The sequence below is a fragment of the Symphalangus syndactylus genome, chromosome 8, assembly GCF_028878055.3.
Source record: "Symphalangus syndactylus isolate Jambi chromosome 8, NHGRI_mSymSyn1-v2.1_pri, whole genome shotgun sequence".
NCBI classification, from domain to species: domain Eukaryota; kingdom Metazoa; phylum Chordata; class Mammalia; order Primates; family Hylobatidae; genus Symphalangus; species Symphalangus syndactylus.
This window is the reverse complement of record NC_072430.2, coordinates 17,650,249-17,676,588: the sequence shown is the minus strand read 5'-3', so window position 1 is coordinate 17,676,588 and position 26,340 is coordinate 17,650,249. Positions and strand designations below refer to the sequence as shown.

General features: G+C 41.2%; 1 protein-coding gene across 3 annotated transcripts in view; it reads right to left on the bottom strand.

The window, feature by feature from the left end:
* Nucleotides 1–615: 615 nt before the first annotated feature.
* The window catches only part of SETD3 (SET domain containing 3, actin N3(tau)-histidine methyltransferase), an 85,686-nt gene continuing 59,961 nt past the window's right edge, over nt 616–26,340 (bottom strand). The window contains exons 7-14 of one of the 3 annotated variants that reach the window (XM_063643909.1): nt 18,368–18,426; nt 17,444–17,558; nt 10,984–11,058; nt 9,658–9,824; nt 8,679–8,764; nt 4,586–4,746; nt 3,577–3,646; nt 616–1,074 (exon numbers count right to left, since the gene is read on the bottom strand). In XM_063643909.1, the coding sequence (XP_063499979.1) occupies nt 1,004–1,074; nt 3,577–3,646; nt 4,586–4,746; nt 8,679–8,764; nt 9,658–9,824; nt 10,984–11,058; nt 17,444–17,558; nt 18,368–18,426 (804 nt within the window). In that variant the 3' untranslated portion in view covers nt 616–1,003. Of the gene's footprint in view, nt 1,075–2,259; nt 3,647–4,585; nt 4,747–8,678; nt 8,765–9,657; nt 9,825–10,983; nt 11,059–14,283; nt 14,691–17,443; nt 17,559–18,367; nt 18,427–26,340 lie in introns of those variants that run through there. The other 2 variants (XM_055288228.2, XM_055288229.2) reach the window with 2 other exon arrangements.

Here is a 26,340-nt window from a genome sequence, read left to right as displayed (position 1 = left end):
TTTGCTCCTACAACGTACGTATTAATCACCAAGGAAATCTAAACTGGTGGCCGGGTGCGGTGGCTCACACCTGTATTCCCAGCACTTTGGGAGGCAGAGGCAGGCTGATCACCTGAGGTCAGGAGATCGAGACCAGTCTGGCCAACATGGTGAAACTCCATCTCTACTAAAAAATAAAAAAATTGGCCAGGTGTGGTGGTGGGCACCTGTAATCCTAGCTACTCGGGAGGCTGAGGCAGGAGAATTGCTTGAACCCAGGAGATAGAGGTTGCAGTGAGCTGACATGGTGCCACTGCACTTCAGCCTGGGAGACAGAGTGAAACTCCGTCTTAAAGGAAAAGAAAAAAGAAAATATAACTGATAATTTACAGAAAATTGATTCCCTCATTTTTAAGTGGAGGTTTAATTTAGCATAACCCTGTGTATTGGGAACCTGGAACTATTTTTAATGTCTTACCCCATCTCTCAAAAAAAATTACATACATCTCTTAGCCTATTCTAGAAACCACTGGGGAAAAACCACCTATCAATTGCCAGTTTACATGAAAAACAGGGAAGTTTTTCTAGGCCGGTGAAATCTAATTGCTAACTATTTACACAAATAACACATAGAGCTAATGAAACGGAAGCAGAGCCTGGCATGTTTCCAGTAACTAGCCTGAACAGCCTCTTATCCAAAAGCATTCAGAAGAAAGTAAACTTTAAAATGATTTGAGAGAAAGGTCTATTTTCATGACAGATGGCAATGAGGGTTCTTCAATGCCAATTTAATCACTTTCCCTCAATTTTCAAATGCTTAAGTTGTAGCTCCAAGTGTCTGTGCAGGCAGCACTAGAGCTGCCGAACTGCAGCGGGGCAACGAGGATGACTAATGTATGCTGTGGTCTCGCCTGCCTTTGCGAGTCATTTTAGGGCAATCCTACCCAACTCAGGAAAGTAATGCTGTTCAATAGATACTGTCTTCTGACATCAAAACAGTTCCGTTCTTGTGGGTGCCATTATGTCATGCAGAGGCTGTTCCCAACTGGAAGCATACTTCATCTCTTTTTGATCCAATAACCTTAACAACCAAGTCTGTCAATGGAGAAATGACAGAAAAAACAGTTCTTAATCTTTAAGCAGGGACTTTGGACAACTTAGTACCATTCTTTTCACAAATAAATGAAGAAACTGGGTCCCAGGAACCGACATCACAACACCCATTAAAGGTGGCGCTGGAACAGGAGCCTGGGATCCCGACTCCAGTCTGGCGCTATCCCAGCTCCATGGGAACTCGAACTTTGCCAGGGAATAGTTTGAAAACCCAGCTGTCTCATGATGTTATTTTATGTTTGAACTGTATATATGTTTTCAAAAAAGACTTTTTATTATTAGGCTTGAAAACTTTTAATCCTATAAGAAGACAATTCTATGGACAAATTGGTCATCAAAGTTCTAGAAGGCTCTTGGGCTTCTAGAGTAGAAAACTCAAGTACTACAAAGCTATTGCCTTTTAGAAATTGACACTAAGCTTTACAGACTATTTAATATTTTTGGTAAGGTATCTCAGGTGTAAGGCTGATACGAGAGGTGGCAATCACATGCTTCCTCCTGGTACACATCAACAAGCTAGGAAAGGTACAGGCGTCAACGCCAGGAAATGTTCCAGCCTCACGCAGACATGAAGCTTGAGTCCAGCGCCCAGTGCAGCAGGTAAATTAACCTACTGAGCAACGCAAGCAATGCCTTAAAGAGTTAAATTTATCTCAACTGTCGGGGGGATTAGGCAATTGATCTGCAGAGCTATGTCTTCCCCAAGAGAAACTCCCAGAGCATCCTTAAGACGACCTGTGTTGCAGCAGCATTTATCAAACAGTTGGGGGAATAATTCACGTTTTCAAAATCAGCGGTGTACTTACGACATCAGAGACAATGTGAAAATTTGTGGTAAAGAAAAACTGGTTATCAGTAAACCTGAAAACTGGTGGCAGAAGGAGACAGATCCCTCTCCCACCCCAAGGACACGGTCCCAACCTTTTCCTTCCCCTAAATCCTAAGGACTCCTTTTCTTGAGTTCCCGCTGCCTGCACAGATAGGCAGGCTGATGGGGGGGCTCCTGCAGGCCTCTGGGCCCCACGGCTGTGCCTCAGTAGCTCCCAGGTTAGCAAAGCCCAGGGCAGGAGGTCAAGGTTCAAACAATGCTTGGGCAGTAAGATGGTTTGTGTAAAAGCTAAACTCACAGGGCCTGTCCCACTCCAAAAAAAGGAATAGACAAAAATATTAATCATGTTTTTCTTTTAATAAGGGTTTTTACTCAAAAGTGTAGCTTTGAAAATCTCTAGCTTGTTGTGAAAACCAGGAAAGCCAAGGAGCTGCCTCACACTGCACACCACCACGTGAAGCTGTGGGCCGCTGTGTGTTTGCAAACTCTCCATTACCAAGGCTGGAATCAAATGCACCACTTTAAAATCAGAGCCAACATTTAAAATTAGGAGGATGATGCATGTCCTACTTTGATTCAAGGAGAAAGGACAAGTTCTTAGTACAGTAAAACAAAACACAAAAGTAAACAAATCTTTAGAAATCACTATATATATGTGTGTTTATATATATATATTTTTATATAATTAGGATTATCATCAACATTTCAAACTATTAAAAATAAGGTTGCCACCTTACCTTTTCTTTTGGTAATGGGGTGTTATTTTTTTTTTTAAGGAGAAAAACCAAACATTTTGCCCAGATTCTAAAGTTTCTCAACTTCAATTCTGTTTACTGCTGTGCAACTTCCCCACCTTCACGCTGAATCCCCAAGTCCCACTACCAGCTCTGGCTGGCAGGAGGCAAAGCAAACTTTCATTCTGGTCGTCAAGATGACAAGCCCACAAAAGTACAGCTGAGACAGGAACTGAATTCTTCCCCAGGAAGAAAATACCTATGCCCACAATAGGTCTGCAAAATCTCCCACAGGCACCTCTTCTCCCTTTCTTGTGGTTGTTTGTTAACTGGTTTGTTTTGCCTAAAAGCAAGATGGCAATCTTAATCAAAAAGGGAAGCTAGATTTTTAAAATAACTTAAAAAAACCATTTTTATATAAAGCAGCAAAAACATATCTTCCTCTCTGCAGAAAGAAAAATGTTAACAAGGAAACAGCGATGTGAACGGACCATCCGTCAACTCCTGCTCCACTGGATCCCCCATCCAGCTTCACCTCGAGCTACTTCTTAACTTCAGCAGTGCTGTCTGAAGAAGATCCTTTGGCATCTTCAACTGCTCTTTTACTTTCTTCTTGATTGAGATTTTCATTTTCAGACCTGGTCCCATTAGGCATAGAGTTTTCACCGTTTACAAGCCCGTTTTCTGTGGCCTTTGCTTTGCTGATTGCCTCTCTGATGTTCAAGGCATCCTGCACTCCAGCCTCCTCCTCGAGGTTTCTCAAGACCAGGGGGAGCCTCGAGTCCCCCACGCTGCTCTCCAACAGCCCAAGGTTACTCTCTTCATATTTGGGAAGCGGAGCCTTTTCCTCCATCTGTTGGCGGTAGTATTCCCGGTTGACAGCTGCACTCTTTACTGCTTTTTCCAAAATCTCTTTCTCACCTAAGCGCAATTTGATGGCCATTTTTGCACGAACAGAAAGATCCTGGTTTTTCAAGACGGATTTATCTTCCTGGAAAACAAAAAAGAGCAAAATTAATTACAAGAAGTCTAAACCAGCAAAACTATAGAGACAGAGGGCACAACGGCTGGGGATGGGGACATGAGGAAACTTTTTGGGGTGATGGGAGGTTCTAACACTTGACTGGGCAGGTGGTCGCATGACCAGACACATCAAAATGTACGCTTCAGAGTGTGCCTTTTATTGTATGTAAATTATATCTCAATGGAAATGTTACAAAACAAGAAAGAACAGCCTAAATCAAACAGTGCTACCCCATCTGCCAGGGAACTTCACTGATTTAAAAATCACCCTGTCTATCTTGGGCACTGATGTAGCCCCAGGACAGCATGTGGGTAAATGGCATCAGTGAAGGATCGAATGAATGAGAAAGAGGTATTTGAAGTTAGCGGCTCAGTAGTGGACTTAAAAAGCATAAAATGAAAACATGTTTGTGAAATCACGTGAATTAGAAATTATAAAAAGTATTAAATAATTTAAAAAATATCTTCTAATAAACAATGCCTAAATATGATTTTTTTTGTTAAATGAATGGAAAATTTCAAATGCAATCATTTTGCTAAACTATTACAGTAGTTTAGAATTAACAAGAAATCTTTCATTAAACTTTTTTTTTTTTTTTTTTGAGACGGAGTCTTGCTCTGTTGCCCAGGCTGGAGTGCAGTGGCAAGATCTCGGCTCACTGCAACCTCCGCCTCCCAGGTTCAAGCGATTCTCCTGCCTCAGCCTCCCGAGTAGTTGGAATTACAGACCATGCCCAGCTAATTTCTGTATTTTTAGTAGAGACGGGGTTTTACCATGTTGGCCAGGCTGGTCTTGAATTACTGACCTCATGATCCGCCCCCCTCGGCCTCCCAAAGTGCTGGGATTACAAGCGTGAGCCACCGCACCAAGCCCCATTTCAAATCCTCATTTATTTAGTGTAATTACCTCAATAGTTGTTTTATATGTTTTTAAAAGAAGTGAGGCTCTATCTTCAAGAAACGTCCAAAGTTTGACCTCGTTGTCCCAGCTAACAGGAAATTCCGAGTTCCCCAAGGTGAAGATTCTATCAATAGCGCTGTCTCCCAGCAAGTGTTCTTTCAGTTCTTCTACAAGAAATACAAATGGCAATCTGTTAGGAGGAAAACGTAGCACTCCTTCTCATTTGAACAGGCAATCCACCTTAGAAAATACTGTTTCCAACAATGTCATTTTCCCACGGTAAAAGCCGTCCCTATGCAATGGGCCAGGACACTCCTAGACTCTCCAAAGTAGAGCACAGCTAAGTTTTGGGGAGCAACACCAGGTCAGGCTTTCTTCATTTGGAATCCAGATCAAGCCTTGGTAGCACTCCATTTTTCACTGTTTCTAAGAGGGACACTGAGAGCCTTTAGACAGTTTCACAAGATACTTTTTAAAGACAATCTACAGCCATGTACCCCTACCCCTTATTTTGACAATACCCTTTTTGCTAGCCATGAGCTCAGTCACACCGAGTCAAAAAAGACATTTAGGTGAACGATGTAAACAGTGAAAGGAACGAGCCACAACAATCCCGCAAGCCCATAACTGTAAATCTGATTGGCACTTATTCTAGTAGGTAACCTGACCAAGCTATTTAAGCCATTTTTGTAACAAGCCACAAACTGAAAGAAGTAAGAGCCTAAATCAAACAGTGCTACCATAAGGAGCACTATCAACATCTTAGTTAATGGGCCAGGCGCGGTGGCTCATGCCTGTAATCCCAGCATTTTGGGAAGTCAAGGCAGGTGGATCACTTGAGCCCAGGCATTTGAGACCAACCTGGGCAATGTGGCGAAACCCCATCTCTACAAAAAATACAAAATTAGCCAGGTGTGGTGGCACATGCCTGTAGTCCCAGCTACTCAAGAGGCTGAGGTGCATGGATGACCTGAACCCAGGAGGTTAAGACTGCAGTGAGCTGCGATCGCGCCACTGCACTCCAGCCTGGGCAACTGAGTGAGACCCTGTCTCAAAAAAAAAAAAAAGAAAAAATCTTAGTTAATGAAAAATATGCCCATCTCTCTCACTTGTCAGGAATTTAAATAGGAATTACAAATACACACAAGTGAACATATCAATTATCTCCAAATATATTTAAGGAGAGGAAAGAATTCAGCAACTGCTCTTAGCATTTTATCTCCCGGCACATTATCTCCAAAACCAAAACAAGCCGATCCTATTCATGCTGAAGAAACAGACCCATGCTTCTTATGTGATTAGGAGACAGTGTCTCTTTCAGAGCAAAATGCCCCACAGCTGTCACTATTTACAATTCAAACTGAAGAACTGCGGCTGCCAGCAAACCAAACTTTTATCAGTATTAGTTAGAGTAATTCAAAGATCCAGCAATTGTCTTGACATGACAAACTGTCTATGACTAGAGAGAAACTAAAGAGAATCAACAGACCTAAAAGGATTCAAGCAGTTTTAAGAAAACAGGCTAATGTTCAAAAAAGTTTATTAACTTGTATTTGTTAGTAAAGATCATGATAAAATTCAGGATTTTTAGTTTTGAGTCTTCATTTTATATTCTTTGTATACAACATGGAAGTTCTGTTTTTTTAAGCTTTCTTAGTGGTTGAAAGTTCTTTTCAAAGGCCCCCAATACGAAGGTTACTGTTTCCTTCCCTCATCTCCTTCCTCAATCTGCCCAAGTTGCACTCTGCAATGATGGAAGCTGCAGGTGTGCAACAGAGCTTTCTCTCCGCTACTTTTTAAAAGTGAAACTGGACTTGTTTCACATTCCTGGAGAAATAAATCCTACAAAAAGGGGAGTAACACAATGTAGCACGTGGCCTGCCTGGAGCGCAGGAGCTGACCGGGAGCTCCTGCAGCAGATGCCCCCCTGAGCTTTCCTTCAGCACACAGGGCCTGCAGATTATCCCTGCACCTCATTCTGGCCACCACAACCTGTGCTCACCCCAGAGAGTACAGTGCCCAGTGCCCTCCACCCTCTCTCTCTAGCTCCTGCTCAAGCTCCTCCCTCTGCTAAAGGTCTTCAGTCATACCCCTCCCCTCCTGCTCTACCTTGTCCAAACCGTGGCTGAGCTCCAGGGTTTAACTCGAATGCCGTTTCCTCCAGACCCCTAGCGCACTAAGACTTTTTTCCATGTACTATGTTATCTGTGAACCAGCAGGAGCAACATGGGATGTCCTGCACATGGGCTCTGGAGTTAACAGAGCTGGGTTCTAAGTCAGGGTCATCACTTGCTTACTGAGCAACCTCGGCCAAGTTACTTATCCTCTTTGGGTTGTTTGTTTGTTTTAGACAGGGTCTTGCTCTGTTGGCCAAGCTGGGGTGCAGTAGCAAGATCACGGCTCACTGCAGCCTCAATCTCCCAAGCTCAATCAATCCTCCAACTTCCCAAAGTGCTGGGATTATAGGCACAAGCCACAGCATCCAGCCGACTTTATACTCTTCCCCCACTCCCCACCCAACCGGGTCTCACTCTGTCACCCAGGCTGGGGTTGGCTTACTGCAGCCTTCACCTCCCAGGCTCAAACAATCCTCCTACCTCAGCCTCCTGAGTAGCTGGGACTAGAGGCACGTGCTACTATGCCCAGCTAATACTTATCCTCTTTGAAGTGGAATCTCTACATCAGTAAAATGGGAGCACTTATCAATCAAGGCTGATGGGATTAAAATTAAGCATGCACCACATTTAGCATCATACCTGGCACACAGTGAATGCTTCACAAATGCTAGGAATATCATCACCATCACCTCTCTTAATGATAAATTCCTTGAGTATATGAACTGCAACATTCAATTCTGTATCCATATATATGCAAGAAAAGCTCACAGTTAACCCCTTAACTCATGTTCATTAAATTGAATTGATGAGCCATTACCCAAGTACAAAAAGCACCAAAAGCTCCCACTTGAGTAACTAAATCTAGTGACAGGGTTGCTTATGAGAACAATGACTGTATCTCAGCTTGGGTTCTGCAGTTGGTGTGTGAACTGTCTCTCGTTTTGGGACTAGGTTTTTTCTGCCTCCAGCGTGACATCAAGCCCTGGACTTGTGCTGCACTGCTCCCTGGATCCAGACATTAAAATCAAAGCCAGTGACTGCCAAGCACAGCAGCTTCCCCCACACGGGCCACGACTGCTTCCTCCGACCAAGGAAGTGCTTGGGCAGCTTCCTTCCAGAACACTTGTTCATCTGTTTACTCAGTCAAACATTCATTTACTCATTCCTACTCAGTCTGTTCTGTACAGGATTTAAGGTAGTTAACAACAGCAAAACACACACACACACACACACACACACACACACACACACACACTTAAAAATTAAACCTCAGGACCAGGAAATTTGTAAGACACATTTTAGGATGAAAAATAAAAACACAACCACGAGAGGTCAAAGCTCAGTATAAGAGACCCCAAATGACTTGTTCTAAGCAAATATAAAAGTAGATGCTCAATACATATACTTAACTCTTTCTGGGCCTGAAATAAGAGGCTGTAGCCAGGAACATTTTGTGTTCTACACAGATTCTGTTTGCAATGTTATTTACTCTAACAGGATGCTTGGCATTAAAATGCTTGCTGGCAATTTCAGATTTAGAATTCAGAGTAGGTTAACAAATAAAGTCCTACGGTCCACGTATGCCACAGCTGACTACACAACATCACAGCATCAACTGATCCTGAACTGCTCTATGTAAGTGAAAAAGACTAGTGCCCTGTGAGTGAAATGAGGCTCTGTCAGGCAACAAATGTAGAATTTTGATATATTTACCCCATCGAAGATGTTTTAAGTTTTCTTCAAATGCAGTTGAGAATTATTTGTGTATTACAAATTAATACTGACAACACATCGAGGATTTAATAAAACATTTCTAGCATAAAACAAATCAATTTCTTCTTTCTCCAGTATTGCCATCTTGTCTCTTCCCAAAAGTATTGTAGTTTTAATCCACTTTACCTTTAATCAGAATCCCTATGCTTTACACTTTCATGATTTAAGAAGAAAAAAGTCAACATCTCTTTTTTCCTGAAATGACTTACCTTCAGTCATGCAGAATACTCGGAGAAAAGCCAAAAGCTGAGCAGAGATGGGCGGCTCCGTAAAATGCAATGCAAAAACGCTGGAACTGATAAAAGCAGAAAGCAAGATAAGTCACCCTGCTGCGGTTACCCACTTGCTCCAAACTGAGATCCCTTAAGTCTACAGTACGTGTGGTTGTCCTCAAGGAGAGCTGAGCTGGAATGGGTCATTCCAGCTCCTCATCTGAACTGTAAGCACGATTTTCAGCCCCTGCAAAAGGCCACAGGCTTGGGCAGAGGCAAGTGGACATCCAGAATTGGAGTCCATCCTCACAAGCTTTTCCTAGAGCCTAACAGCTGTAATCTCAGGTTGCACACAACACATTCAAAAAATTAAACATACACATGGTTTTTAAAAAGTGTTAACAATAATTTATGTTGAGTTTACACTTTAATCATTAATCAAATATTGACAAGTTCAATAAAAAAAGGTCTGGATAATCCATTTTCATTAAGAATGGTTCCTCCATTCCCTGGAGAATTAATGAATCCTAATTCCTGTCTTCTTTATCATTTTATGCCTCAAACGCAAGAAAATCTTAAAGAATTTAACTAGAAATTCTTGAAATCACTGAGGATCATGACTTCATTACAGAAACTAATGGTAGCAAAGAATTAAATGAAACAAATTGATCCAGGCCATTAACCTTTTCAAGGTGAAAGACATGAATGATACGACAGTACTTATTTAACTTAATGAGGATTTCAGGCCATATCCCCCAGAACTGACTGTGAATGCGCCCAACGACACATTATGTTTATCTGAAAACGCTGGTAAGTCACCAAACGTCGCCATGGCTTAAATTTTCTGTGCCACAGGGATAAATGAATTAAGACAAACTACTGGAGAGAAGTTTTATTAACACACCAATTAAACACTATGCAACTGGAAATAGTTCAAGTACTGCAGGACAGGGCCAACCAATGTTTTTCTACGTACGTGGGGATGCCGGCACGAGCCAAGACCTCGGCCTTCATGGCGTAGAGTCTGTCACTTTTACTCACTCCAAGCTTTATTTTCACTCTGTCGTGTGAGTTATTGTCAAAGAAAAAACCACTGTGGATCACAAACTCTGCATTGGATCGAGTGCCATAAAAAATGTAAATCTGAGATGCAGTAAAGAAAAAAGAAAAGGGCATTAGACAAACTTGGCATGTATTCTTAACACAGAGTAGGGTAGAGGCTTAGTGCTACTTTACATTTAGACACTGAAAGCATTGATACACCTGTTTGGTATAGGTTGCAAGGGTGAAGCTGTGCAATCTTCCCAACTTTCCAAACTGCCTGAGACCAAGCACCGACTTCCACCACCGCGTGGAGAGGAGAGGAGAAGCCAGGAAAAAGTGCCAGCAAAGGCCTTACTAGTACTCAAAGGACCCCAGGTGCCCTGGGGTCACCAGGCCTCTATTATAATCCTCTTCTCCTTCCAAAGGATAGCAAGGCTATTACTATAAGATTGCATTTTAAAATTCACCAAGTTCTTCCTGTCCTTTTAATACAGCAGGGTCTTTTCTGGAACTGTAAAGCAGTATCTTTCAGAAACTTATTTCTAGATCCTGTGGCAATTAATCCTGCACCTAGCAGGTGGGTTTATAAACTTTTCTGAAGAAGGAACAGATCAGTACTTTGCTAGACAAGTATTTTTCATTTTGTCTCAACTGGAATGTCAATTATGGATGTGAGTTCCATGACTGTACTGTCTGCTTGGGTGTAGACTGATAGAACGTAGGAATTTATAGACACGTATTTTCAAACTCACCCAAAGGCTTACCCCTCCTCCCACCCAAACTACTAGATTAAAAAATCAGAGATTAAAATGAAAGTATAAGACAACAGATTCCCTTGCTTTTGCCCCTTACTCTCATAAAGAAAGTTCTAATCAGTAGAAAAAATAAAGGCAACACAGTTTGTGAAATGTTAAAAATTGTTTTAGTGTCATAACATACTTTATTTTCAGTTAACAGTGTTACAAATATTTACAAATATTAGGCCAATTGTGCAAGTAACTGTGTTTAAATCTTTTTCTCTGTGGACCCAAAACACAATGCAAAGCACAACAAGTGAGTAAAGCACAACAAGTGAGTAAAGCACAAGTGAATATGTGTACTACGGGTTCAGGTCTCAAGATGTGTTCCAGAAAAACAATCCTCAATGTGAATTCCACATTTTTTCCCCTAAGTTAAGTTCCTTTTTAAGATTACCAACACAGTGTTAACTTAGTGCCCACTGGCTGGCTCACATTTTGTGAGATGCCACAAGACCCACCTGCTCTCCAGCCCGAAAATCCTGCAGAGCCACACACTCACAGCGGTCATCTTCCAGGTTGTAACCAGTAGTGATCTAGCCCGGGTGGGGGGAGGAAGGAAATGATGGTGAGGCAAACACACGTACATCTCACTTAATCTATGAGCTTGTTTCCGGCAATCAGAGGAAAAAGGGGATCCAAAGGTACTCAAAAGGGTGCATCTGAATGCTTTGGAAAATGGGGCAAAGAACTGCTTGAGCACTGAGGTTAACTCTAGTTATATCAGAGATGATTATGGAAAATTACATACCTGAAATAAAGGAAGTACAGTTAGATAAAGAGACTGTACAGATTGTCACTTGCTGGACTCAACAAAACATAATCGCCTCTGGGCCTCCCTGGTGGCAGTGAGGGCAGTGAGCCCACAGGCCACGCCTCCCACAGGTGCACCTAAGCTTCCTTTCTGTTCACTGATGATCTGCACAACTCTCATTCATTTGCAAGTATTATCTTTATCTAATGTTTGGCCATTAAGAAACCCAAGTGGGTGTTCCATTGGATAAAGAATCAGGGAAAAGAAAAGCTCTATTTCTGAATTATGGATATATGCTCTGAATTAAAGAAATTAACTTTCAAGCATGCAAAGGCAAAATAAAATAACTTTGTTGTTTTTTATTCCCTCTCTTTCTGCTGAGAAATACAATGTGAGAGTTTCTAAGCCCATTAGAAATAAATATAGAAAATCCTCTCACTATACCCCAAACCTGCGTCTCCTTCTAAGCTCTCCTGTCTTAGTGAAGGTCAGCCAATGTCATGGCCTCAGCATACAAGTTACAAGGAAACCCTCGCATCTCACCTGGTCAGCATTTCATCTTGTAAATACCGTTTGGACTTTCTTCCTCATTCCTCTGCGTGGCTACAGTCCTTATTCCTTCTCACCTAGCTTGTTATTTGCAAAAACCTTCCAACTCTTGGAACCTAGTCTCAAAACCCAATACTGTCCTTCTGGAGTTGCTAATTGTACATGTCACTCTCCTGTTCAAAATCTTCCTATGATTCCGCTCTGCCTTCAGAATAAACCCCAAGTTCCCGAGCATGGCCAAATAAGGGGGCGGCTCACGTTTCCCTCCAGCTTCAGGAACTGTCACCCACCTGCCGTCCCAGTTCCCTCCTGCCTGACACTACCTTCTCCTCCTGTTGTGGCCTGGCTTCCTGGGGAAGCCCCTCCTTACCCCACCCTTCTGTGCACTCCCACAGCCCAGTCCTTATGCCCTTCAGCCCAAGTCACGTTATCTGTGCACCTGCCTCCCCATCGGTCGGACTTGGAAGCCAGAGCCCCTTGTTGATCTCTGTGTCCCAAGTGCTCAGCACACAGAACCTAAAACCTGAAGTGGCCTTTGAGAATATTCACGTGATGCATGAACCCCCAGGGGAAAGGAAAGGGTCTCCAGCTTCTATTAAAAGCTCCTTCTCAGAGTCCTGTCTTTCAGAGCAGCGCCCAATCTCTTAGGTTGTCTGTCGATGGTCACTGATTACTTTTTGACCTACTCATTTTATCCTGGAGAATCAAAGGTTCACAGCAGCTACAAGTGCTCCTTGCTAATAAGGCATCAACAGCTTGGATTCAAAAGATGACTTCTGAATCTAGGGAATGGCATTTTGGGATGGAAGGCCATGTAACACTAATCTTTAAACTCAATATCCCAAGAATAAATATGGTTTATTAACCATATGTATAAGAGTCCTTCATGCTTCTGATCTGCAAAGACCAGTGAGAAATATGCAGCAATGAGAAATAAATGAAGCCAAGTACTCTAGAACATTTCACTCGCAGAACATTTTAAACACTTCAACTGAATTAAAATCAACTCCATGAAGTTCTTGCCCAACACTGGATGTACTTTTCTGACCCCAAAACATCACCTCGACAACAAAGTGGAATGAGAAGCTGCCCATATCATGAACTCCCAGGAGGGAGTCCAGGCACTCCCAGGGTGCTGGCAGTACAGGTACACAGGGACCTGCCAGCAGCACAAACAGGAGGGAAGTTAGGGGAAGGAAGAGAAAATTTAGGGAGATTGTGGAGAAAGGATTATGGGTGTTTAGGGTATTTTACAGATATTTCCCACTCTCAGCAAATGTCACGCTCAAGAAATAGCTTAACATGTCCACAGCAACCCTGACAGGCAAACAGGCTGGGATCCTGCCCCGGTCTGCAGCCCTTTCTCAGCGAGGGTCAGAATGTTTGGAGGCTGAGTGTCTTTTTTGTGTGGCACTGCCAAACACTTCCTCTAGGATGGTATCAAAAGTGTGTCTCAAAGCAAAGAACTGCAGCCCGAAGCACAGGCGTCGCCCCTCCCTTGCCTGAAGCCAGGTTTCTAGAGGACTCTCTCAGAGCAGAGCCCTCCCGTGGTGGGCCTGCAGACGGGCCTTCCAAGGCTGTAAGGACTCCACTGCTCAGCAAGGGCCTTCTGGCAGGAGCCCCAGGAAATTACCACCTACGCCCAGAAATCTGCAGCCACTGACCAGGTCTGACTTGAAGCCCAGACTAGGAGAGGAGGGGTTGGGAGGGCCGGGGCTGGTCCAGGGGCAGCCTCCCCATGTCAAGCAAGGACAGAGTCCTTCCACCTCCTCCTCGCCCAGCTCCACGTGCCGCTTCCTGCCTCCCACACTGCCAGATAACTCCCCTCTACAATATTGAGTGCCATCCTATGCCAGGCCCTAAGCGAGGCACTTGGAAAATGGCATGAAAAGTCTCAGTCCCTACCCATAGGGACATCTAGTGGAAAAGAGACACAGGGAGAAAAAAATTTATATATATACATATATATAAAAGCATGTGGAACTGAGAATAGCCCCACAGGAGTCTCAAGTGCGCCCCGGGGGAGGGGAGCGGGTGGCAGCCGGAGTTTGTTGGCAATGCTGGAGGAGGAACCCAGCAGGGAGTGGACGCCTCCAGCAGCTCCATGGAGCCCTGCTCCCTGAAAGCCACCATCTGCCTGCAGCGCACACCACTCACATCTGTGGCTGGCTTGGTAACTCGATGGCACACTTGGTGCACAGCTGTATTCTAGTTTCATTTACATATTAAAAGTAACATAGGAGGAAGAGCATGATATACACACACACGATATACATCCCTAAGATGGAAACAGAGTGAGGATCATTTACATTTTCTTTTCTGTGTTTTTCAAATTTTCTTCGACAAATATGTATTATATTGATTTCATAGCGGGGGGGGGGGAGGATAAAGTAATACAGCCTCATCAAATAAAATTTGGAAAATATTTTTTAAAAACAAAGAAAAAATAAGATCACAATCACGTAAACATTTTGGTTTATTTCTTTGATCTTTTTTCCTAGGCGTGGGGCTTTTACACTCATTTATTCACCACTCATGAATTCATTAAAAAAATACCACAGGGATATAGCAACGAACAAAACAGACCCTCCCCCAAAATCATCCTACGTTCATGGATCTTCCATTCTAATGGGAGGTGGGGGGTGAACCAACAATAATTTTTCAAAAAGGCAGAAACAGAGGATCTGAACAATAGAGGGAAATGCAACAGGACAGGGCAGGATGAGCTGGAGGCGTTAGTCATTCCACACAGGGTGCTCAGGGCAGCCACGCTGTAGGAGGTCTATAAGTGAGTCCCATAAGTGCCTAAGGAATGGGGGGGTCTTAGGCAGAGGCGACAGCAAGAGCGAAGGAATCTGCTGGTGTCTGAAGAATAGCAGGGAACCAGAGGTGAGTCAGACCTGTGTGCACAGAGGGTGTAGGGGGACAGGTTGTTCAGAGAAACTTGTCTGCTATTGTAAAAATGGGCTTTTGAGACTGTAAGACTCATCCAAATATAAATGTTTTAGATTTTTTTTTCAATACACAAACAGAAGGACCTTGAAAAAGAACTTCCCTCCGTTGTGCTTGAATTTCCAGCTGCCCTTTCATCCCACCTGGTAGAGTCGCAGATTCAAATGCAAGCACTGATTATTCCAACATATTCTCTGTATGGGAACTAATACCACTGTCTATCAGTCACTTATAAGTATCCTTCTCATATCAACCAAAAAATCCTCAACAAAGGAAACCTGCTGCTTACATTAAGTTTAAACAAATCATGCAAGATATAAAGATGTGTTGTTTCTTCCAGCTTAGTACCACACCTTATAACCCTTTCTACATTTATTTCTCTGAGTGGCTAGGAAATTAGTTTATATTCACCAGAATCTCTAGCCTAGGTGTTCATCCAGCCCCTTACTTTCTTTAGCATTTCCTTGCTGTCACTGGTTTGGAATTACTGTTAACTGACTTGATTCTTCTGTTTCTACTACTGTAATCAGGTTTTTGGGATATTGTTAGAAGCAGACAGCGTTGCTGGGTTACAAATTCTACCTACTCCCTGAGTGACAGTCAGGGTAGACTGACAAGAAGAAGATGATCGTCAGGATAGACGCACACAAAAAAGAAAATCTCTTCTCTTAAAAGCCGAGCCTTGATTTCAAGACGTTATTTTTAAAAAGACATTAACAATAATATGTATCATATACAACTTTGTAGTGTTAAAATAGAATTTCTTAAATTCTACTCCAGTAAATTTCCCATGAAATCTTATAATTACAATGGGAAACAGTTCGACAAGAGTGCAGAGTGCAGAATGTCAGGAACATAACCACTGTAAGACAAAGTACCAGCATCCTGAATAAACCTTCTACAGGTTAGTAATGTTTCTGCCAGGACTGTGGTAGGTTAAAAAGTATGTAAGTCATATTAGGGAAAATACAGCGTTGGTTGTCATCAATTTCTTTCTTTTATTTTGAGATAAACTAACCTCTTTTTTTTTTAACATTTGGTAGGGGAAAAGGAATTGTTTTATCCCATTTACATGGAAGCCAAACAAAAACCAATGTGCAGATGAGTGTATGAGGTGCCAACGGATGGAAGCTTCGCTAGGGACCACGGGGGCCTGGCGGCAGCCTCAACACCATCAGGTGGACCCTGGGGCTGGGGGTAGGGCACTGCTCACCTTGCTACAGAGGCTTCTATGTTAATTCTTTTTGTTTGTTTAGAGTAAAGCCAAGCATTATTGCTTTAATTTTATTAAAAAGAACTCTAATAATCAATTGAGTTTGGGAACAGATGATCTCATTCAAAAAAAGAAAAAGAAAAATACTACAGTCAGATATTAAAAGCTACCTGAAGATTTCTTAAATTTCAAGCTTATGGTCAATTTAAAATACCTCTGAAGAAAAACAAAACAAAAAATGTAAAATTATATTCATTAATGAAAATAAGTTATAAAACATGCTATTATGTCTTAGTATTTATTACAAATTAAATTAAGCATATCCAAATTAAGGCAAAAACGTAATTATAAAAATGGAACTATTCTTTCTTGCCACAATTTAAATACTTTTAAGATTCAAGAGCGTACTTGTTGCTAGACCTTCCCAAATTAGCACTAGGATATTCTGTCTTCAGTGTCTGGCGCACACTACGTGTGTTCTGGCCATTCTGGGGAATTCAATGTGAAATAATCATTCACGGCATTTCTTTATTCTATTTATAATACTGCTAATAACAAGGAAAGCTGACAGAGAAAAGATGAACATAAAACCTAATCAAACAGTATACTAGTATAAAGTATGATATTTCAAAATGATCTGAAATGTATCCTATTTCTGCCTACTAGTATCAGGAAATCTTTATTAGACAACCCTCTCACAGAGCACAGAGGGCTTCACCTCTGCTGCTGCCTGGAATCCGAAGAATGTGGAGAAACAGAGCCTGCCTCCTCCTCTTCCCAGCTGTGGGCGACCATAATAATACAATTTCCTCCTCCCCAGGCTTCCCAGGTGTGAGGATGCCAGCTGACTCCTGCATTCAAGGGCGAGGAGCCCAAGGCACCAGCCCCCTCCTCCCGCCCCATAGCACCAGGGAAAGCAACTAACAAACACAGGTTCGTAAACATGGCCAGGGATTCATCAGCCCATCAGGGGAAGGGACCGGGGACAAGAAAGAATCAGAAGTACAGAACTGGAAACAGAGAGTCAGCAAAGAAAAGAAGACACAAAAGGGAAAATGAGAAATACTATTTTTTCCCCAATAAATGAGCATTTTAAAGAGAATAAGTAAAAAGAAACTTTGGTTTAGTCTGTGGTACAATAAGAAAAGAAAATGAATGTTGAGGCTGGAATTATGGCTTAGCAAATACATGTAGTTCACTGTGGCTTTTGAAAATGGTATAAGATTCAAGCTCCCAGTTTTCAGTATTAGTCAATGCAGTAAAAGAAAAATACCAGCTTCTATTTGTGGGCGGTGGGGAGGAGTGGCTGGTTTGGTTTTGTTTGTTCCTTTCGGAGGGAGGCAGCGGGGGGGGGGGGGGGGGTACGATGGGTAGGTGGAATAACACCCCCCTCCCAAAGCTTAGCAACAACAGCCTCCCAGATTCAACACAACACAGGGGAAGAGGTCGTTACCAGGCCGTTGGTGTGGTTACACATATCCCATAAAGGAATCAGAGCCAGGGTCACGCGGGAACCATCCTCTGTGGGAATTTGGTTTTGCCTCGTCATAACAGAAGAGACTGCCCACCTATAACAAGACAAATGGTGATTTAAGGTTGGAACATTTAAAAGCCAAGTACAATAAGAAATAACATAACCAAAAATTTAGGTTTGACCTCTTACAAATGTACAAAGTCTTTTCCTAAGTAACAAAGGTAATGTTTGGCCTTCATCATCATTTAAAAACAAACCCAGGGTTTTAAAGAGCCAGGGGAAATGCAGGAGTGAGTGTTTAAAGGAGACTGTTCCGAAGAGGCACAGCCGGAAGGAGGGCTTTGCGCAGGGCTCAGGCCCCTTCCCGGGTCTTCATGACTCACAAAACCCACTCCCCGATACCCCTAACCCAACCCTCTTTTGCCCAAATGCTGACTCTGCACCTATTTTTAGCCTCATTGAAGAGCAAACCATAAAACTCCTTTCTGATCAGAAATCCTCTATGAATTGTAAGAAATGTAAAATGTGACTTTTTTATTACACCGTGCAGTGAATTAAATCTCTCCGTTCAAAAAAAGTCCCCATTTTACACTGACATCGTCTTTTTTAAATAAGAAAAGAAAAATCCATAGGACCACCCAACACTAATGTTAATCTCAAGTAGCATTTGGCTACCTCAGCTAATCCCCTGCCATGACAGGTTAATGGCAATTTCTACACAGCTATGAAAATGCCGATACTTATCCAAGCTGCTCATGATAACTTCTGAAAGATGAGCTCTGTTTGGATGCTTTAATGGTCACAGCAGGTCACTTCTCACTGAAGCCCTTCCCTCCCTTCCAGGATCCCACTTCACTTAGAAACCACTCCCAATACATAGGCACACACACAGCCCACACCAACCTGTAGTCCTCATAAGTGAAAGAATCCTTCAAGGGCAGTTTGTTGGCATGAGGATGGGTCTGGGAATTAGAAGTTTTAGAAAGCAGAGGTGAAAAGAGAAAAAGAGAAAACAGAAATCAGTCAGCAGAATTTCATTATTTAGCTGCCTAACAGATCCTAACAAGAGCCAAATGAAGCAGGCGGCGTCCAGCCGTGCTACAGAGGGATCATCGCGCTGTTATGCTCTCATACATCACTGTCAACTTAATTTGTTGTGCCCAGCAGCCGCCATAAATCTGCTTCTTCATATTTCAATACTAGCACCCACAGACACCGCGCAAAACACAATTTAAGGTGGACCGACTTTACAAAAGGCAGGCACGCCCACGCAATAAGCACTGGATCTAAGCAGAAACGCGGAGCCGCCCAAGCCAGGTCTGTCCTGGCCCCACTCTGCACCTCATGCCATGATGTACCGCACAGGCCTTCTGAGAGGGTTCAAATCCCATGTCAACAAAAGGAACAATTAAAGGCACTCTAATCGGTTAAAAGCTCTTTCATTTCTCTCTGACTTAAGTCATTTGATGGGAATCAACTTGTTGTTCGCACATGAACCATACACACGGCAGATGCGGTTCAAGCACGGAAAATCAGGAGAAGTGCAGGTCTACGAGACTGTAAAATAACTTCACAAACACATAGGATAACGACAAAACAGATCAGCATATTTGAATTTTACTTCTTTCCTGGACAAAAGAACATTTGGTAAAAATACTAAAACTTCACTTTTATGAGAAAATTATATAGATTTCATATTCTCTCTTCACCATGTCCCCCACCTTAGGCCTTTCAAGCACTTAAAAACTTTGTCTCAAATAAGAAATTAAAAGCTGTTAACAGTACAATTTTGATCTTCAGTTTCAATTACGGTCTGACAGACAGATTGCAATAAGTGATCAAATGAACAAATGGTTATTTCTGAGATACAAATGAAATCCTGCTGAAGCCGGGTCTCCGCACCACTGTTAATGCAGGAAGCTCCATGTAGCCTCCAGTTTTCACTCCTGACGCATTGGCATCACAAGTGCACTGTAATTTATCATCGCTCACTGTAATGTACTCGCTGGCACCCTACGCAGGACAGTAGGGGATGAGGTAAAAGTAGCTAAAACCATAAATCAATTAGAAAACAAAAGCTCGTGCTCAGTGCGCAATTTTAGGCAAATTATGTATTACAAAAGGCTGCCAATTGAGTGTTAGTTCCCAGGTGCCCGTCTCTCCCCTTGAGTCTTTTAGCCCAGTTTTAACCCTTTGGAAGAAATGTCAAAATATAAAAATATATTCGCATAATTTTTTTTTTTTGAGATGGAGTCTCACTCTGTTGCCCAGACTGCAGTGCAGTGGCACGATCTCAGCTCACTGCAACCTCCGCCTCGCAGGTTCAAAGGATTCTCCTGCTTCAGCCTCCCAAGTAGCTGTAACTACAGGTGTGTGCCACCACGCCGAGCTAATTTTTTTTTTTTTTTTTTGTATTTTTAGTAAAGACGAGGTTTCACCATATTAGCTAAGCTGCTCTCGAACTCCTGACCTCATGATCCTCCCGCCTTGGTATCCCAAAGTGCTGAGATTACAGGTGTGAGCCACCAGGCCCAGCTGGCTATTCACATATTTTTAAAAATGTGTTCTGTGATAAAAATGAAATTAATGCAGGCATATTGTAAGTCAACATATAAAATAATATACTGTCCAGGGGCATTTTCTAGCTGATACAGGAACATGCGGAAATCCTATGGGGTTAGGGGGGTGGGAGGGTCACCAACATGGTGAAGACAGGTGAGAATCCTACAGGATTGAAGCTTCTCACTCCCTTTTCTTTGTAACAGATGAAATACAAGGTTATGTTCTAAGAGTCCTAAAAATGTTTTCCATTTAATTATTAAACTTAACCACATCAGCGTTCAGGTCTTTCCTTACTAAAGTATAAACTGGCATATAAGAACTACCTTTCCCCTAAAAACTAACTTGATCACAAGAAATACCACAAAAAAACTTCAAAAGTGTAAAGAAAAGGAATTCCATCGCTAAAATTTCCTTTCACTTGCAATAAAAGGAAACTTCGCATTACCCGATCAACTGGGAACTTTGCACATCATGCCTGTTTTCATACTCTAGGAAGTGGGAAAGTGTTGTTTTTATTATTTTTATGTATTTTAATTTATTTAAACTGTAGAATTAAACTGTAGAAAGTTAGTAAGTTCCAATGCTAAATGTCTAAGTCTAAAAATCTGGAACCCCCACTAAGAAGTCTGACTTATTAAATGGCAGAAAAGATGACAATATTCAAAACTGGAATGCTAAATCTCGAAATGCTAAATCTAAAAATAACTTGAAGAGTCTTCTAACTCTCAAAGTTCTTTAAGCAGCCTTGGACCCTACACAACTATCCAAACATGGGTAATCTCCATCAACAGATGGAAAATTAACTCTTCAAAATGTTTCTCTTCCTGCTATTCATACACATTTCTTACCCAACATACAAGTCCATGCTCACAGTACTGATGAAATCATTAAAAAAAAAAAAAAAAAAAAAAAAAACTCAAGAAAAAAATGTGTCACTGCACTCTTCAGATTAATTTTGAAGATCATTTTGGCTGCATGGTTACATAATATTTGCAGAATCTGTTAGAAATAGTTGTTCTTATCTTATTAAGAAATAGGGTGTACACACTGTACATAATTCTGGTTAAAAAAAAGATTCTGCCACTGACACATGCACTTAACAGTGACACTGAAGCAAAATGTGACACTAATGGAGAAAGGAAATAACTTTCTCTCCACAGAGCTCTCATTACTATGACACTACCGCCACCTACTGGCATCTTGGGAGAGTAGATTACAGTCGCAGAGTTCTTGATATTTCCCAGGGCAAGGCCTTTAAAGCAACTCACTGTAAACCAAAAACTGGGCTTATCAAAAACAGCTACTACTTCAGCTTTACCCAAGTAAAATTTGGTTTCTAAAAAGAAAAATCTCTGCTATCTCTAAAAACTATTATATAATAGTTTTATAAGAATCTTGAGACATTCAAATATCAAAAATATTCATAATTTAAAAATATTTAATTTTGAAAATAAATGGTTTTACTTATTCTGAAGAAGTGAACAAGGATAAGACAAATGTCTATCCCAAACAATTTTCATTTAAGCTTAGATAATGACTGTATTAAAAAAAAAAAAAAACCTTTTTCCCTGTTGAAGACCAAGTTAAAACACATCTTCCAAAAATTATTAATCTGAAGTTACTGGAAAGTTCCTAAAATATCCTTAGATGAAAATCTTTAAGCTCATATGTTATACAAAGGATAACTGAGCGTTCCTCACTTAATGAAGCAAAGTGGTGCTTATAAAGGTTTTGTTGATTGCAATAGCCTTTTCACTAGAAGACATTCCTAGCTTGCACTTTAAAAATAAAAATGTACAATTAAAACAGAAAACGTACTCTCTGCAGCCAATTGGTTTTAGCTTCCAAACCAATTGTAACTGTAGATTCTGAGACACAGACACACACGGGATGGGTGAGGAGGGTTCCTGGGAGGCTTCTGCCTGCCACTGTCAGAAAGACGACACTGAGAGGGCCTCTCAGGCACCGGCGGCCCAGCAGCAGCAGGCCATGGGGTCTCCTGAAGCGCTACCTCCCCTCAGCCCACACCTCCCAATAAATACACGGATTTTCTCCAGATTTTTAAAGTGATTAATATTTTTACTTTCTTGAGCACAATAAATATATGAAGATGGAGAAATGAACCATTGCTGTGGCTCATAATCAGGCCTGAAGCACTACAGAGCCAGGCAACCCAGGGACGCACTCTTCTCCTTCCCTCTTCCAGCACAAGGAGGCATTCCATGTGAGACACAGTAATATTGTACCGAGTACAAAATAATCACTATGTTTGGGAAAGATTAATATCTAAAATTGTTTGTTTGGCTTCAATAAAAAAGAGCAATATTGCTAAATATGTAAGTATGACATTTTGAAGAATTTACCATATTGCATGGGTCTGGTAGCTATGCTTAAGGAAATTAAAAACCACTACAGTCAGCATATTTGATCCTTATTAAAGTTCTGTCTTGAACTATCACTCACATAAAACAAAAATAAACCAAGAAGAAATTTAAATAAAATCTATGGATTATAAGTGTTTGAAGATGAAAAAATGAACAATATTCTGGCTTTAAAAAATTGATTTAGCATGCAGCTTCTCTTTATAGTCCCTTGATAAAAATGAAATCTCCCTAACAAACACTTAATAAAACCTGTCAATATCTCTGGAAAGAAAAATGACACAAATGCATTAAGTATTAAATACCCTTGGAAAAAGTCACATATTCTATGAATTTTTGATGTACTATCTTGACATTAATGTAAAACCTTGATATTTATAATTGACAGATATTTAATAAAGTATAAAAGAAGATGGCTGCTGCGCGGCATGCAAATGTTCCAGGGTGATCAGAAACGAGAGATACAGACATGCACTTAAACTAAACAAACAGTTAATATGTGTTACACAAATCAGCTGCAGGCTTATTTTAAGCTCATACAACAAACCTTTGTGGAGAACCAAAATAAGCAGAATTCATTATTATGTGAATCCCTAATTCAGAAACATCTAGTACGTGAAACAGCTTTGAAACATTAACAGCTCTGCACAGGAACAAAATACATTTGAGTTAAGGTTTTTTTGTTTTTCATGTTTTTTAAACATTTAACAATAAGCATTTTTAAAATAAAATAAAGGTATTTCCATAAATACATGGAGAGGTATTTCCTAAAACAATTCTCAAAAGACCATATTTAACCTAAAGAATCAAAATGCTCTGAAGAAAAAAAAATATTAGAACACACAAGTGGCCTCTAAGACACAAACACTTCTCAAAATCAGATATTTACTTTTCTAAAGAATTCTCTACCCAGACTGATTTTTACTTAAAGAAAAACAAGTTGAATATATTAATCACCTTCAATGAGGCATTTAACTATACAAAAAGGAAAGTTGCTCATAGAAATGATTCTAAATACTGTATGTTAAAGAATTTACATTCTGCTATAATGCATAATTATTAATTTCAAATATATTTATGGAAGAATTCAGTGACTCTGCCCTGTTTGATGACTATAGTATCAGAAATAACAAAATATAATTTAGAAGTTGTACCTAGCTTGTTCTGATAAAAAACCATAATGCCATGCAATTAAATTTTTCTGACTAAAATCCAGCTGGGTCGTGTTTTGCTTCACTCCTTAAGCATACATTAAAAGAGATAGTCAGGGGCTAATTAGCCAGGAACAGACACACCTAACTCCAGTGATGGTTTCATTTTACTTCCTTCTGCAAGAATGAGATCAGTCACAAACTCTCACATTTGGCCTTTTAGGGTGGATGCAATTTTGTAAGTTTCAGAAATGTGACCCTATCTCATATAACCAAGAGACCTCCGGTCTGACAAATTCCTGGGCAAGACAGCCTGTGGCATCCTCCCTAGGCCCACTGGGGATCCATGGCCTCGGCAAATACACGTGCTTTGTAAAAATTAAGGAGAAAGCGGAGGTGCAAGAGACAGCTCCATCGGCCCATCCTATACGCCTACAGAGACCCCCGAATCCTCTTCAAAGCAATACTGCACCAATCAGAGAGAGAATGGGACCAGAGAGAGAGTAAGAAGAAGGACATCCCCAGAAGGAAACGGAGTGAGGAGAAATGGGAGAAGAGAAACAAAAAGAAAGCTGAATATTGGAAAGATGGAAAAGATGGCAGGCAGGAGAAAAATTTACACTAAATACCTTGAGGTTTCCCCTTTCTACCCCCAAATGAAGGCTCATAAGCAGCAGCATGCAAGACAGCGAGTTTCTAGGAGGCTGATCAACCCGTCTTCTAAGTGGATATAATACAGTTTAACAGAATGACAAATTGCAAAGTATCTCTTCAATCGAAAATTTAGTTTTGATGACCATAAATCAGAATCAAAACATGGTCCACATGTTCAGCTCTTGAGGGAAAAAAAATCAATTTTTAAGACTTTTACTTTTAAGTACAGATTATATCCAACTCTTCAGGGAATTTTTCATCACAAAGTTCCTTGAATTCACTGAGTATGATGAAATAAAATTTTAAATACATCAATACACATTGAATTAAGATTTTCTGCCTTTCGCTTATATATAATTTTTCTATGACAGATATGTATTACCTTATAATTTAAAAAATTTAAATTAAGAAAATGAAATTAGTGGAGAAATAACACTGTTCAATATATTTATAAAATTATGATGGAAGAACTTTTTCTCCCATTGGAAGACACTGAATCTATAATCTACATCCAGTTAAATTTAATTAAAATTTGTTGAAACATGGCAAAAGATATGTCTGTTTAAAAACCTTTTTATTAGCTACCATTTGTATACTCTATGATGGGCAACCAATTATGAACCAAATTTAGTCACAATCCATCAACATTTTTGATCGTCAATTACTCAATACTTATTGACTTAGAAAAAAAGATGAAGATAGGTTAAAACTAGAAATTCATTCATTCAACATATATTTCATTTCCTGAGCACCTCCAAAGTGGAAGGCACTGTACATCACTGATATCATCAGGGGGTACTGCCTAGCAGTGAAGACAGTAAGTGACCAAAAAACCACAAAAGGACGGTACACAAGGTCGTGCAAATCCCTCGTCTTCCGGGCCACCTTCTCCAGTCTCCAGGTCCCTGTTGATCCTTCTGCCCTGTTCCTGCCTTTCCCACGCGGCCTCTGCCTGCCCCTCACAGCTGCACGCGCTGTGGCCATTTGATTAGCATCTCTTCCCCGCCCAGTCCCCACAGGCAGGCTCAGCAAGGCAGGGACCATGTCTTCTTTGACCACCTGTGAGTCCCCAGTGCCTTGCTCAGTGCCTCATTCAAAGAATTCCTCTTCTTTTTTAGAATTTTAAAATTTATTTTTAACTACACCTGCTGGAATGGGACAAAAAAATCTTCTTTCTCCAAGTGACAAGATACACTTCTACTCTTTTTCCTGGGACAGCGGAGGAAAGCTATGACTTCAAAGGTGCTGCTGAGAGCTGCACCAGGGACTGGCAACCCCAGGGGAATCTGATCTCCACATTCCTCTTCGGAAAGCTCCAGCCCATGTGGGCACCCCTGCCACACCAAGGCAGTGACCATAGGCTTCAAAAAACACAGTTTTCCACATCCTTCTATCCTATGTTCCCTCTTATGAACAGAATATTCTTCTACCATCCAGGGGTCAGAGAATCTTCTCATTTTTTCCCCCAAATCTCTCTTTAAACACATTTGAGAAAGCTCTATTCTAAGAATCCAAAGAGAAACAACACAGATCAAGCCCACCAGTCCTCTGTACCAAATGGTCACCAAATCTCCCCCCACCCCCAACTCACCCCAAGCACGTAGCCTTCGAAGAGGTGGGGCTGGGAACCTGCCAGGTCATCGAAGCATGCTGCCCAACCCACTTGTGCTGCCATTTCCTCACTGGAAAAAGCGGGCGGACGGGGGGGACGGGGGTGTTGCAGACAAGCTACTGCTGTCTTCTTTAAAGACAGTAAATCTTTCGCGTCTTTGCCTTTTGACACTACCTGTCTCCCCACCCCCACCCCCAACATCTCAATCTGCTGACTGACTTAAGGACTCTAAACCATGACCAAGCCTCATTCTCTGGTCTGCAAAAAGTCAACTCCACCAAGCGATCAATGCTTATTCAAAAGGTATATATACTTCCGACTCCTCCATCTTATTAAAGAAACTAGAAATAAACAGAACGGTAAAAACAGTTATTATTTTATAAGCAGGCTAGAGTGTATCAAAAAAGCAGGCTAGAATTATGTATTATCGCCAGTTTCATAATATATTGTTTTAGTTTTAATTTCAGCAATTTTGGGTTTCAATAATTCAGGATAACTACCTTGGACTCTGTTTAA